The sequence below is a fragment of the Rhincodon typus genome, chromosome 35 (assembly GCF_021869965.1).
Source record: "Rhincodon typus isolate 14 chromosome 35, sRhiTyp1.1, whole genome shotgun sequence".
In the NCBI taxonomy this organism is placed as follows: Eukaryota; Metazoa; Chordata; class Chondrichthyes; order Orectolobiformes; family Rhincodontidae; genus Rhincodon; species Rhincodon typus.
In genome coordinates, this window is record NC_063366.1 from 5832977 (window position 1) to 5849171 (window position 16195).

At 43.5% G+C, this 16195-nt stretch overlaps 1 protein-coding gene across 1 annotated transcript in view; it reads right to left on the reverse strand.

Moving 5' to 3' along the window:
* LOC109922012 overlaps window positions 1-8330 on the reverse strand; it is a 55916-nt gene extending 47586 nt beyond the window's left edge. Inside the window, exons 1-3 of the mRNA XM_048616466.1 lie at window positions 8153-8330; window positions 5882-6142; window positions 21-296 (exon numbers count right to left, since the gene is read on the reverse strand). Coding sequence (XP_048472423.1) covers window positions 21-296; window positions 5882-6142; window positions 8153-8204 — 589 coding nt within the window. The 5' untranslated portion in view covers window positions 8205-8330. The remainder of the gene's footprint in view (window positions 1-20; window positions 297-5881; window positions 6143-8152) is intronic.
* Between the last annotated feature and the right edge of the window lie 7865 nt (window positions 8331-16195).

Genomic DNA, 16195 nt, shown 5'->3' on the forward strand with positions numbered 1-16195 from the left:
GATCAGACTGAAATATATACCTTTCCTTTTGAGATATTCCTTTCCAAAGTGTAAGCGTAGTTTTAAACGCTCAACAAGTTCTATTTCCAACTGCCATTTCCAATACTTGTTCCAGGATTCATCTGAATTCCATTTTTCCGCAGTCTTCACTGCAAAGTGATTTGATGCGACCCATCTCATTCTGTCTGGCTCTAAACTAATAAAATCATTTCCATCAAATCCAAATCGCATTGATGTCTTAACGGAGCCATCATCATTTATTTCAACACTCCTTATCCATTGGAAAATGTGGATTCCTGACAATAATGAACAGGAAACAAGAGCTATTATTGGTTGAAATGTTTCTTTATTACATGATAAATTTCTCTGTGGGTTCTATATTGCTATACCAGATTATAGTAAACTTAAAATAGCTCAGTATTACAATGGATTCCTTTATTGGTTCATTCACAGCAGGATTTATTACTGTAAAACTGATTCTGTACATAGTACTGAAGGAATATTTGCGTGAAAATATCTACTGCCTGTGAATATCTCCATTCTGTGAAACCCAGGCTGCTCTACAGAACTTGCACAGTGTATACTACTTTTGATGGTGCACAGGAGATAAATCCTGTTCCCCTCAAGGGACATGAAGCCATCCAGGCCACACCTACACTGTCAAGTGAAAATGGGTCGGTAAGAAAATCAATGTGAGGAACTCAGCTCCTGGGGCCTGTAGCTAATGATGAAGAATGTTCAATGAACTCACGAGGTAGGTTCACAGCACCAGCCTCACTGCTACAATATTCCTGCGTTCTTCTCCCTGCTCGGTCATACAATCATTGCCCCACACTTCACTATGTCTGTTCACGTTTCAAGTGAAATGCCAAACCTGTTCTCCCTTCTCATATAGATAAAGTCATAGAGATGTACAGCATGGAAACAGACCCTTTGGTCCAACTCATCCATGCCGAACAGATATCTTAAATCAGACTAGTCCCATTTGCCAACATTTGGCCCATATCCCTCTAAATCCTTCCTATTCATATACCCACATAAGATTTACTGTAAACACAAAATCAGAGCCCAACTTCACTTCAAAGCAAAGAAGAGATTTGCTGAAGCAGTCTCATATTATATGACATCATCTCCATGGTGAAGTCACTCATAGTCTAACTAGAATATAGGCTGCTGTCTCATTATAGAAAGAAAAAACTGGTGGTGGTTTTACCCAGGGGCATTGGCTAGCTCTGCTGGCTGGATGGGTGGTTTGCAATGTAGAGTAACGTCAACAGCATAGGTTTAATGCCCACACTAGCTGAGGCTACCCCTTCTCAATCTGTCCCCTTGCCTGAGGCATGGTGAGCCTCATGTTAAAACATCAGCAGCGTTCTCTCTCTAATGAGAGGTATCAAAGATTCCAAGGCATTATTCTGAAGAAACATTGAGGAGTTATCCTCAGTCTGTTGACAAATATTTACTCCTCAGTCAACATCATAAGAAGTGTTGTATTGTCACATGTTGTTGTGGGAACTTGCTGTGTTCAAGCTGCTTACTCTATTCCTTGCACTGCAGTAGTGACCACTTTGTGACTCTAAAGATAAGCTGTTCTGAGTTTGAGAAAGGCCTTATGTAAATCTATATTTGCCCTCTTTTCCCTCATGCTTATCACAGCTACATTCCTCACTTCTTGACAACTCATATATCTCCTACACTGCAAACAAATTCATTCCTCTGTGACAGGCACCTCAGTGAACATTATCACTAATTTAATCCAATCACGAAGGTTTTAGAGTAGATTTGTAGCTCGGTTTGTGGATGTTGTGGTTGGTTGGCTCGCTGAGCTGGTTCATTGTTCCGCAAACGTTTCATTACCCTGCTGGGTAAACATCATCAGTGCAGCCTCCGAAGAAGAGCTGTTGTGTTTTCCCGCCTGTTATTTAAACTCTGGTGTCCATTGAGCTGGATTACCTCACTTCCGGTTTTCCTTCACAATGGAGTGTATACAGGCTCAAGCCGTATGTGTTTATTGATGACTTTCTTAGTGGAGTACCAGACTTCTAGGATTCCTGTGCTTGTCTCTGCTTTGCCTGTCCCAGGATCTTGGTGTTGTCCCAATCGAATTGGTGGTTTTCCTTATCCATGTGGATGGAGATGAGTGAGTATTGGTCGTGTCTTTTTGTTGCCAGTTGATGTTCGTGTTCCCCTGTGGTTAATTTCCTTCCTGTTTGTCACAGACTTTGCAGGAAATCTTGTATATGACATTGGTCCTGTCCATAGTGGGTAGTGGGTCTTTGGTTCGGGTGAGCAGTTGGCGAAGGGTTGATGTTGGTTTGTGTGCTACTCTGATGCCCAGTGGTCGTAGGAGTCTTGTCGTCAGTTCAGACGTGTTCCTGATGTAAGGTAGCATGATAAGTGTGTCGGGGCATGTAGTATCTTCCTGGTGTTGTTCGTGTGACAGGCATCTTCTGACCCAGTTTTTCAGGTTTCCATTGTCTCTGAATACATGGAAGAGGTACTGTTCTTTTTTGGTGTAGTTCTGTGCTGCTGCAGTGTATTGTTGCACGTTTAAATAGTGTTCTCACACAACTTCGTTTGTGTGTGTTAGGGTGGTTGCTGTTGAAATTCCAAGGGTGAAGAGAAGAGGAGAAGAATAAACAGCTCCCATTCCTGGACGTCATGGGCCAACGCAGGAACAATGAGGAATTCCTAACAAAGGTACACAGGAAAGCCACACACACTGACCAAGTACTGAATTTCAACAGCAACCACCCTAACACACACAAGCAAAGTTGTGTGAGAACATTATTTAAACGTGCAACGATACACTGCAGCAGCACAGAACTACGCTGAGAAGAAGAACAGTACCTCTTCCAAGTATTCAAAGACAATGGAAACCTGAAAAACTGGGTCAGAAGATGCCTGTCACACGAACGACACCAGGAAGATAATACACGCCCCGACACACTCATCATGCTACCTTACATCAGGAACACATCTGAACTGACTACAAGACTTCTACGACCACTGGTCGTCAGAGTAGCACACAAAGCCATATCAACCCTACGACAACTGCTCACCCAGACCAAAGACCCACTACCCACTATGGACAGGACTAATGTCATATACAAGATTCCCTGCAAAGACTGTGACAAACACTACATTGGACAAACAGGAAGGAAGTTAACCACAAGGGTACACGAACATCAACTGGCAACAAAAAGACACGACCAATACTCACTCATCTCCATCCACATGGATAAGGAAAACCACCAATTCGATTGGGACAACACCAGGATCCTGGGACAGGCAAAGCAGAGACAAGCATGGGAATTCCTAGAAGCCTGGTAGTCCATTAAGAAAGCCATCAATAAACACATACAGCTAGACCATTGCGAAGGAAAACCAGAAGTGAGGTAATCCAGCTCAACAGACACCAGAGTTTAAATAACAGGTCGGAAAACACAACAGCGCTTCATCGGAGGCTGCACTGGTGACGTTACCCAGCAGGGTAATGAAACGTCTGCAGAACAATGAACCAGCTTGACGAGTCAACCAACCACAACATAATCCACTCACTCTTATTGGACAGGGGTTGCAATAACTTGGGATGCTGTGTAACTTGGAAGTGAAGCTGAAGGTGATGGTGTTAACAAACATCAACTTGTCTTTCTGGATAATGGAGTTTGCTAGTTTGAGAGCTCTGTAAAAGAAGTCTGAGTGAATTGCTGCAGGGCGTCTTGCAGGTAGTACACATTGTAGCTATTGTGTAGTATGAAGGTGCAGTAAATGGGGAATTATGCAGTATGGTAGTGGGATGAATTTTGAAAGTTGTGGATTTGATGTTAATTAAGCGGCTGCTTTGTCCTGGATGATGATAAAATCAGGAATATGAATGTTGGCTGTGAAACTACCAATTGTAGTATCAAATCAATCCATCTGCTTCAGTATATGTCCTTAAGGACAGGAAGTCTGTCAACATGTGACTCCGGATGCTGGTTGACTCATAACTGGCCTCTGAAAAGGCTGAGCAAGTCACCCAGTTCATGTCAAATTAGGGATAGGCAACAAATATTGGCCTTGTCAGTGACACAAACATCCCATCAAAGAAGGAATTAGCTTGTCTACCTGACTGAATGCTGTGCTGCTAGGGGCAGGACTGCCCATACATTGTATGTACATCTCAGGGTCACAGACTGTAGTGTAACGAAATACGGATGCCCAGCTGACACTCACTGAAAAGAGCAGTCAGGAGAGATAATAATAAACCAGCTAGCATCCACAGACTGGGGAAGAATTTCAGGTTGATGACCTTCGTCAGGCAGGGAAAATTTTTCAATATGTAACAGGTTTTGAGCAAGTGAAAGAGGGAGTTTAGAAATAGAATAACGGAGAAGATCAATGACAGATTGGAATGGGGACGGGTTAAATGACAAAGGAGTTGGTGTTGCAGAGCCAAAGGGAGTGACAGTGTGTAAAGTAGAGAAACAGAAGTTGAGTGTTCAGAAGAATTACACAGGATTTCTGGCACCGAAAGAAGTTAAACCAGTCCCTGCAAGTGCTTATGCTCAACCTGAGCTCCTCCCATCCTATTTGCTGTAAACCTACATTTGTAATCTTCTATTGCCTTTTCTCTCAAATACTGAACTAATTTCTCCTTAAATGCATCAATACTATTTACTTTAATGACTGTGCGGCGGCTCTTTGGGTAAAAGAAGTTTAAATTCCCTGTTGGATTTCTCTGGCTATCATATATTCGGGCTTTGAATGAGTTTCCCTAAATGTGGAAATGATCTCTCTGCATCCACGCAATCAAAATCTTTAAAAGTTATTAAAACCTCCAACTGACACACCTTAGCCCTTTTCTCCCCAAGGCAGAACGGACTCTGCCTGCAATTCCTTTCTCATATGTATACCCACAAATACATTGTTATAAATCCTCTCTGTGCCATCTCCAGTGCCCAATGCTTTATTCTTATCATAACGTGAGAACCAAAACTGCAGGCAGTATGTAGTCTAAGTAACTGATCAATACAAATTTAACATAATTTCCTAATTTTCAATGCTATTCCTTTAGATATAAAGCCAAGTGCTTGGTTCACGGTTTTTAATGACTTTGCTAGGCTGTGACGTAGGTTTTAGTAATTGATGTATTTATATGACAAGATCTACTTTTCTTCTCCCCCACCTAGATCTGCAGTTTCTAACTAATAAACAATCTCCCAATTCCCAAGAAACACAGCCAACTCCTACAATTTGGTGTCAGCTGCAATTTTTAAAAGTTTTGATTCCAAAGTCCAAAGCGTTGCTGTAAATTGTGAACAGCAGTGGTCCCAGTTCTGGAGAATGCTCACCTTCTGCAACTCTGAATAACTTCTTTTACTCCTGTTCTCTATTTTGTCTTGAAGCTAACTTGCAATCTGTTCTGCCACCTGGACCGTGACTCCATATTCACTGGCCTTGTTCATTTGTCTGTTGTGGGCCAACTTAGCAAAGGCCTTTTGAAAATCCAGATAAATTACTTCTATCAATTTATCACTATCTACTCTCTCTGTAACCTCCGCAAAGTTATCAATAGGTTGGGTCAAGTATGGTTTTCTTTTGTGAAATCCGTACTTACTGCTGCACAAGCTAGCTACCAGCTTCTTGATTAGCCGCTTCCAACCTCTTTCAGGGTAGGGATCTACAGGGCTTGCTTAGTTTAGCGTAGAAGAGGAAAACACTTGGTAATTGAAATGTGAGGAGACCACATTGTGAGCAGTGAATGGAATACACTAAATTGAAATAACTCCACATAAATTATTCTATCACAAATCACTGTATCACATGGAAATGGAGCCTTGGATGAAGAGGAGACAAAGAAAAGGGCAAATGGAAGTGTGTGTATCGTTGTTCTTACCGGATGTCTGGTTTGTACTCTTCATCATCATCTTCAGGTTCTCTTTTGCAATGGCACAATGTTTATTCCCTCGATTTGTGAGATATTCCCAGTATTCCTCATCAAAGGCATCTGTCATCCACTGCTGTCGGGAGACTATCTGAGGGGCACTGCTGTCATAATAGGCCACTGGAACTCCGTCGATCATTCCCACTCCAACATACTCAGGTAAATCAGCGGTGCCAGAGGTGGCTAAATACATTACCATAAATTTATTCCTGTCTATAGAAAATAAAAATTAACAAATTCAAGGCACACTTGAATAAACACTCACAAACACTACCAGCTGATCAAGGGAAGCTCACCTACATAGTGACAATCTCCAGTTTAACGGTAGGAATGCTCAAATCCGGATAGTGCATTCACACCAGCAAATACCTATCCTAACTCCAATAGCAGCTAAAAAGGTTCCGAAGACAATGGCCCAGATCTTCTGGTCAGGTTCAGGGATGATGCTGAGTGCATTGACTCTACTGGTGGAGACTTCTGTAACCCAGTCCTTTTCTGATTTTTCAGCTATTTCTTTCAATTCAAGAGATGAGGGGAGAGTGACTGCCCTTGACATCGAAACATAGGAATTAGGAGTGGGAGTAGGCAAATTCGGTCCTTTGGGCTGCTCCACTATTTAACATGATCATGGCTGATCTAATCTTGGTCTCAACTCCACTTTCCTGCCTGTTCCTCATAGCCCTTTATCCTGCATTTCACAAGTGTGGCATCAAGAAGGGTATCGGAGGGAAAACTCTTTGCTGGTTGGAGCACACAGGAAGATGGTTGTAGTTTTTGGAGTTCAGCCATCTCAGATCCAGGACATCTCTGCACGAGTTCCTCAGGTTAGTGTCCTAGGCTATGGCCTGTCTGGTTGTAATGATTAGCTGATCACTGTCAGACTGTTAGGTATTAAACTGTGTGACTGTTCCTGGCTCAGTGTGCAAATAGGGCACATATATCTGACCCAAATCTCTGATTCTGAACTCCATGTCAGGAACAGTTGTGGAGAATCCCAGACAATCCCAGAATCCTGACTTGCATCTCCCAATTTAGATCCCAAATCTGATGATCTGGAGACCTGAAGATTTTTATCAGTGAATATCTGAAGAGGCATCAGAAGATTGAGATAACAAGGTGTAGAGCTGGATGAACACAGCAGGCCAAGCAGCATCAGAGGAGCAGGAAGGCTGACGATCTCCGATTCTCCAGCATCTGCAGTTCCTACTACCTCTGCATCAGAAGATTTCCTGGCAGGAAATAAAATGCTTCTAGAAGCTGCCTATTCACTATATATCATTCTTTCAGTTCAAACATTAAGCAAGCACCTGTAAGTATTTTGAATCAACCCGTTATGACAAATCTCCAGAGTGGGACTCAAACCCGGACCTTCTGACTCTGCCGCAGGAGCCTTAAAAAGAAAGCTACTGCTGGTATTTCCAGACAGTCTCCTGTCTAAAATCTGAAGCTGCCTACGAGAGCAGACAAGATCAGGCATTTTCAGACTCATGACAACTGGGCTTCAGAAACCAACAGCTCATTTTAGATCTGTTGGGAAGTGCAAGGAGAGAGAAACGGCTGTTTCCCTCTAATGCAAAACCTGCAGGGAGAGAGAAAGGGAAAGACTGTTGGACAGAAAGAGACAAAGAAACAATGAGATCGAGAGAGAAACATACGCAGGGACAGAGGCAGGACCGCAGAAAAAAAAGACAATCAAGAGAACCAGAGACAGAGATAATGAGAGAAAGAGAGGGACAGAGGGAGACATTGAAGAAGAGACAAAGAAAAAACAGAAACACAGGGACACAAAGAAAGAAAGACAGAGATCCTTAGAGAGAACAGAGATAGAGGGATAGAGGAGAGAGCAGACGGAGAGATGGAGACCAAGAAAAAAATATCCAGAAGGAGACAGGCAGGGATCCAAAGACAAACAGACACACATACATACGGACACACAAGCACACACAGACACATGCACACACAAGCACGCACACAGACTAACACACAGACACAGATTGAGACACACTCTGAGTCACAGAAATACAGAGAAAGAACACAGACATACACAGTGAGACAGACATGAAAGGAAATTCTCCCCTCGGCTCCTCATCGGTACAATCGTGACATTAATTCCTGACAGAACCGACTAACATTTCCACTCCCATAAAGTCCCAGGAAAGTTCCTGTCCTCGCCGTTTGCTGGAGAAGTGAGTGTGAAAATGGAAAGCCGAATTCTGTACTTACCGGGAGAGACCCAGGAAAAACACAGGGATATAGAGAAAAGGATCAGCAACATTCTGGGAAGTCACTGTCCCTATTCTGATCAGAGACTTAGAATACCTAAACACTCTGAGGGGTAATCAGTGTTTACACACTGGGAAATACCGTAAAACAAGTCAATCTATTAAATTCTAATTAACTGTTCGCCTCGAACTTGTGATCATTTCCTGAACTCAAATTCCAGAAGCAGATTGGTTCGCCTCAGCAAAACGACCAATTAAAAAGCTGAACAGTCACGAACTGTCTCAGTTTCCTGTAAAGTGACTCATACAGCGTGACCCAGTGTGTGAATGAACAAGTGGACGTGAGAGTAAAGAGTCCTCCACCAGCTCCTGGGCAAAAATAGGACATACTGAAATCCTTGACCCAACAGTAAACATACTGACACTAGCCCCAGTCCCCCTAGAATATGTTAAACTGGATCCAGCCCAGGCTGGAGTTATACCACAATAGATTAAATATGTTACAGTTAGACATCTTCTGTAATATTGAGACCATCACACAGAGAATTCACAGTGAAATCCAAGCAGCTGGAGAGTGAGGGGAGGGAGTCACGCTTAGCTCCATAAAATTAAAGGTTTACCAGTGGAGAAATAGTTCATTGATCAGAATCAAGGTGAACAGCCCAAAGAAAGTACGCTCTGGGTAAACTGTGAAATGCTCAGGTCATTTGTTGCCCCATAGGAATGGACTGGTTCTTCACCCCAAGGATAATTTAGCAGCAGAAATAGGGGAACCAGAGGGGCCAAATGTAGACATGCCCCTCCGACAACAAGGAGACAGCCACTTGGACAACAAGTAATCACTATTTACATTTTGCAAAATAAGATACTTGGGGGGGTAAGAATTGGGCCACTAGTAGATATAATATCTGTAGGAGTGACATGAATATATAATGGGTAGCTATAGGCTAAAAAGCTTGAGGGGAGATTCTATATAAGGTAATGATTCAGAAGACATTAATGTTCATGCTACATTGAGCTCCACCCAATCTGATGAGGTCACACAGTCTTTGACTGGAGACAGTTGAATTCTATATCAACACCTTTTGGGAGCAGATGTATTCTGTACAACTTCTAACAGCCCTGGCAACCATGTCTAACTCGTAATACAAGTTATACTTCTTGCTTTCAGGCAATAAATCAGTTAACCAAGACCAGTACCTCTTCTCTTAATTGTCTTCAACGGTCTATCCATAATACTATACCAGGATAGGCCCTGGACACAGATAGAAAGAGGAGGATTTGTGACAGCAAACTACCTCAAAGAACCATTACTTTGCACCACATACTGGCATAAGTGATGGGTATCACATTGGTCCCAGCAGAGGCCAACATAGTAACACTTGATTCCAGCAATGAGAGGTTTTAAATATAAATATATCAGACTGTAAATTGTTTTAGATTGGATGGTTCAATTAGAAAAGATGAAACAGGAGAAATATTGCATTAAAACATTCAAGAGCCCGATATGGGTAGAATTAAGGAGTCAAAAAGCATTTAGGATATTAGTAGGATTTGCCTACAGACCTGATACCAGTGATCAAGTAGTGGGTAGTTTATAATGAAAGAAGTTTTGTGTAGAGGAAGAGCGGTTATAATGAGAAAAGTATGAAATTTGTTGAAAACTATGAAAAAACCATGAATTTGTTGGATATAATCAGGATAGTTTCCTGGAACAACGAGAGATCTTTTAACATGGAGAAGCCTGTGAATTGGGGACAAAATGGTGAATTTGACAGCATGTCAATAAATATATCATCAGTTTATATTGAAACCCATCATTAATGCCCTTTAGGGAAGAAAATTGTTCAAACTAACATGGATGTTTATTGTTCAATCCTTTATCACTTTCACTAACTCCACACACAATCTTACATTGTCTTTGTCCCAAACTCCCAGCTGAAGTGCCTCCAAGCTTTGTCACTACTCCCTGGAATAGAGCACTAGAAATCAAGGCCCACTATTCCTGGGGGTTGGGACAAATGTGAAAATTTGATTAAATCATTGAATTGTCCAAATTAACTGAACTGTTGAATTCAAATTACAAGAATACCCACATCAGGTTTTCTTTACCAATCATTAACAAAAAAACTAATATTTATTGTATTGTTATGACATAGAGTCAGATGCAGTCAGCCAAACCAAACCAGCTTTACTATCTCTGTATTCGCAACACTGTAAAATTAAAACTTTCAAAAGACCCTCAAAATTAATCTCAATAGTTTCTAACCAAACTTTTGAATAACCAGTCCCAGACTCTGTAAATAATCAATTCTAAACACACATTTGTATCTTAAACAAAAGACTTTGCCGGTTATTAACAACACATCAATGTTGACAGAGCAAAATTAAAGAACAAAGTAATCTAGTTATTGTCTCTGCTTTAAATCCTTTGTTTTCAGTCTCATTCATACAAAAGACAAAATGGTTTTCATGATGCATTGATTCACACACACAGATGATTCTTTCTTGGTTGATCTTCTGAAGATGCCAATCAGGGTCACCTGATTGTGGAGGTTGTGGACACACCAAATCTCAATCTTCCATTCACTGATTGAAGATTTATCCTTTCAGTGTCTCTGAATGAGTTTTTTTCCCCTTTTCCTTTCAAGAAGGGAATTTGCAAAGAGAAGGTGAGAGATAGAGTAGCTAGTTCCTTGGGATTTTTTTTTACTTTCCACTCAAAAGATACAGAGACAGAGAGAAAGAGAGAGTGGCAGAGAGAGATTTGGGTTCTCTTTCTTTTACAGGGTGAATGTTTGTGCTGTATTGCCACCTGCCCAGGAACTAATCAAAAAGTTGTTACTGTACTGAATACTCTTGAACACAACTGTCCTGTTTGAATCAAACACAATCTGTCACTGGGTAAAACTGGCCTAAATGGACACCCACGGAACGGAAACATCCAGCATCCTCCCCTGCTGCTGTAAATAAGGTAGATACAACTCACAAGGAATTCCAGTAGCTCAATTTTTTAACACTGCAGCATCATCTTCCACAGTACCTCGATTTATAGCAGTATCTTTTCCTATTTCTTAGCCCACAGTACACGAGAAAAGGGTCTTTACAGGCATTACACTATGATCAACTTGGTTTCATGACCAAGTAAGCGTGTATCTACAGGATATTTTCTTTTTTACACATTTTGCAATATGCTTTTGTAAATTTTGGTTGAGGGTTGAATAGAAGTCAAGAACCTGAGAAATGATTTGTGTGGCTTTGGGAACAACATTATTCATGGTCACAGAATTCATTTGCAGTTGGACTTAAATCCTCAACTGCACAGGGATATGGGTTCAAATCCCACTCCAGGACATCAGCAGAAATTCCTCGTTGAAATCCCAGTGGACTACTGAGAATAAGAGACAGGAGCAGATGGAGGGATTTGAAAACTGACTCAAAAGCCTCAGTCATGCTGAGCTTTCTAGTGAACATTGGGATATTCCTCGAGTTTTATTCCTGACACACTGAACTATAACAATATAACTTTCCCTGAGTGAATGAAAGCAGAATGGTCTATCAGCAGTGCCGATTGAAGGCAATCAAATGGCCATTCCAGCTGACACCAGGGACTTTTCTACCTTTCATGGCTTCAGGAACCCAGACACAAAGACAGCACTGACACCTACAGCTCTAACTAGTTACCAGCTTAAATCATACCAAAACTTTGCCTACCTTTTTAAATTCATTCATGGGATTTGGCATTTCTGGCTGCAATCAGTTTGGTACATGTAGACCCAAAGTGCTGCTATGAAGGGAATTCTAGAATTTGACATGAACAGTGAAGTAAGGATGATGTGTGGTTTAGAAGGTATCTTGTGGGTATGTGTGTTTCAGGTAACTGCTGCCCTTGTGCTTCTAGGTGGTGAGGTTTTGAATTTGAAACGTGTTGTCAAAGTAGCCTTAGTGAGTTAATGCACTGCATCTTTTAGATGGTGACACTGCTGCTACTCAGCATTAGTAATTAATGTTTGTACATATAGTGCAAACCAAGTGGTCTGCTTTATTCTGGATGTTGTCAAGCTTGTGGAGTGTTGCTGGTGTTGTATTCATCCAGTCAAATGAAGAGTATTCTGTCACACGCTTCACTTGTATGTTGTAGATGGTGGACATGGTTTGGAGAGTCAGGAAGTTAGATACTCACTGCAGGATTCCTAGCCTCTTACCTGCTCTTGTAGCTGCAATATTTATGTAGCAAGTCCAACTGTGTTTCTGGTCAATTCCTGGTTTGGTGATGGTAATACCATCGAAAAATCAAGGTACAGTGGTTACATTCTGTCCTAGATGGTTATTGGCTTGTCTGTTGTGGTGTGAATAATACTTGTTAGTTATCAGTCCAAGCATGAATATTGTTCAGGTCTTGCTGTATATGGATGCAGTTAGCTTCAGCACCTGAGTAGTGATTAATGGCTTGGCCCAGCATGGCAGTCTCTCAGCACAGCATTGCAGTCTTTTGGCAGTTCATGGCAGTCTTTCAGCCTGGCACGGCCTCAGCATGGACTTCTGGTCATGAGGTGATTCCGCTAAGTGTGGCCCAATCATGGCTAAGCATGTAAGAAAGACTGTAATGTCTGAACTTTCAGCTTTCTTAGCTTTAAGTAGAAAAGAAATAAAATCTACAATATGTAACTTTTAACCTTATTTCATATATTTTACGCTATACTATAATTACTGCAATGCTTAAATTTGTTCTTTCTACCTTGTTCTTAAGATTCTGTACCTAGGTACTTGTAACTAAGATTGGGCCTTCGTAACAAAGTTATGCACTTTTCACTGTACTCTTGTACTGCTGGGCTTGAGTACACATGACAATAAAATCAAAATCAAATCAAATATGGTGACGGAAGATCATTGACAGAGAATAAGATGGCTGAGCTGAGTACAGTACCCTGGGGAACTCCTGCAGTGATGCCCTGGAACTGAAATAATTGACGTTCAACACCACAGCCATCTTCTTTTGTGCTCAATATAGCTCTAGTCATTGCAGAGTCACCCCAATGTCTGTTGGCTACACATCCTGACTACTGGCAGGTACCATCAATTGACATAGAGCAATGGGCAGCAAGATATCAGCCTGTGCTTGCAAATCCCAGAACACTGTGACTAACATTAGATCTGAGACAACAAGGTGCAGGGCTGGATGAACACAGCAGGCCGAGCAGCATCATCGGAGCAGAGAGGCTGACGTTTCGGGCCGAGACCCTTCATCAGAAAAGGGGGAGGGGAAGGGGGTTCTGAAATAAATAGGGAGAGAGTGGGAGGCGGATAGAAGATGGATAGAGGAGAAGATAGGTGGAGAGGAAACAAACAGGTCGAAGAGGCGGGGATGGGGCCAGTAAAGGTGAGTGTAGGTAGGGAGTTGGGGGCAGATTGGTCAGTCCAGGGAGGATGGACAGGTCAAGGGGGTGGGATGAGGTTAGTCGGTAGGAGATGGAGGTGCGGCTTGAGGTGGGAGGAGGGGATAGGTGGGAGGAAGAACAGGTTAGGGAGGCAGGGACGAGCTGGACTGGTTTTGGGATGCAGTAGGGGGAGGGGAGATTTTGAAACTTGTGAAATCCACATTGATACCATTGGGCTGCAGGGTTCCCAAGCGGAATATGAGTTGCTGTTCCTGCAACCTTCGGGTGGCATCGTTGTGGCACTGCAGGAGGCCCAGGATGGACATGTTGTCTGAGGAATGGGAGGGGGAGTTGAAATGGCTCGCGACTGGGAGGTGCAGTTGTTTATTGCGAACCGAGCGTAGGTGTTCTGCAAAGCGGTCCCCGAGCCTCCGCTTGGTTTCCCCGATGTAGAGGAAGCCACACCGGGTACAGCGGATGCAGTATACCACATTGGCAGATGTGCAGGTGAACATCTGCTTGATGTGGAAAGTCTTCTTGGGGCCTGGGATGGGGGTGAGGGAGGAGGTATGGGGGCAGGTGTAGCACTTCCTGCGGTTGCAGGGAAAAGTGCCGGGTGTGGTGGAGCTGGAGGGGAGTGTGGAGCAGACAAGGGAGTTACGGGGAGAGTGGTCCCTCCGGAAAGCAGATAAGGGTGGGGAGGGAAAGATGTCTTTGGTGGTGGGGTCGGATTGCAGATGGCGGAAGTGTCGGAGGATGATGCATTGGATCTGGAGGTTGGTGGGGTGGTACGTGAGGACGAGGGGGATTCTTTTTTGGTTCTTATTGTGTGGACGGGGTCTGAGGGATGAGTTGCGGGAGATGTGGGAGACACGGTTCAGGGCGTTCTCGACCACTGAGGGGGGGGAAGTTACGGTCCTTGAAAAACGAGGACAACTGAGATGTACGGGAGTGGAATGCCTCATCCTGGGAGCAGATGCGGCGGAGGCGAAGGAATTGGGAATAGGGGATGGCATTTTTGCAGGAAGGTGGGTGGGAGGAGGAGTATTCTAGGTAGCTGTGGGAGTCAGTGGGCTTGAAATGAATATCGGTTTCTAGGTGGTTGCCCGATATGGAGACAGAGAGGTCCAGGAAGGGGAGAGAGGTGTTAGAGATGGTCCAGATAAACTTAAGGTTGAGGTGGAAGTTGTTAGTGAAGTGGATGAACTGTTCGAGCTCCTCGTGGGAGCACAAGGCGGCGCCGATACAGTCATCAATGTAACGGAGGAAGAGGTGGGGTTTAGGGCCGGTGTAGGTACGGAAGAGGGATTGTTAAACATAACCTACAACGAGGCAGGCATAGCTTGGGCCCATGCAGGTACCCATGGCTACCCCCTTTGTCTGTAGGAAGTGGGAGGAATTGAAAGAGAAGTTGTTGAGGGTGAGGACGAGTTCGGCTAAGCGGATGAGGGTGTCAGTGGAGGGGGACTGGTCGGGCCTGTGGGACAGGAAGAAGCGGAGGGCCTTAAGGCCATCTGCATGCGGAATGCAGGTGTAGAGGGACTGGACGTCCAGTCGCGAACCATTTCAACTCCCCCTCCCATTCCTCAGATGACATGTCCATCCTGGGCCTCCTGCAGTGCCACAACGATGCCACCCGAAGGTTGCAGGAACAGCAACTCATATTCCGCTTGGGAACCCTGCAGCCCAATGGTATCAATGTGGATTTCACAAGTTTCAAAATCTCCCCTCCCCCTACCGCATCCCAAAACCAGTCCAGCTCGTCCCTGCCTCCCTAACCTGTTCTTCCTCCCACCTATCCCCACCTCCCACCTCAAGCCGCACCTCCATCTCCTACCGACCAACCTCATCCCGCCCCCTTGACCTGTCCGTCCTCCCTGGACTGACCTATCCCCTTCCTAACTCCCTACCTACACTCACCTTTACTGGCTCCATCCCCGCCTCTTCGACCTGTTTGTTTCCTCTCCACCTATCCTCTCCTCTATCCCTCTTCTATCCGCCTCCCACTCTCTCCCTATTTATTTCAGAACCCCCTTTTCTGATGAAGGGTCTAGGCCCAAAACGTCAGCCTCTCTGCTCTGATGATGCTGCTTGGCCTGCTGTGTTCATCCAGCCCTGCACCTTGTTGTCTCGGATTCACCAGCATCTGCAGTTCCTACTATCTCTGATTCAACATTAGATCTGATTCTGCTGTCGGTCAACATTTATCAAAGAACTTGAAGTGTGCTGTGAATTATACCAAAAAGCAGTTAAAGATTGTCAGTCAGACTTGCAATGTGACGAATTTGCACATGCCAAAAGCTACACACGACTGTTTTACAGAGGCGAAAGGAATATATATTGCACCTTTTTTGATAAAAAATGGGTCATGATTCTGCCAGTCTCGGCCGCATTCCCATGACAATAACCTGACCAACCAGTTTATTTGCACTGTTGAGAACTAAGATGAACTCTTCTTTCTGCATCTCTATGCCAGCGATAGCACAACCAATTAGCACCTTCTTCTCTTACTGTACAAATTGTTCTCCTTTCTCAAGTGTTTCTTGTATTCTAGACCTGATGAGTGCAATACAAAAAGCTTCAACTTCATTCTTCCTTTGAATTCTGAAAGTAGGCTCTTGAGTATTTCAGTGAACAGGAATACAGTGTGCTGACAAGTCAGATAC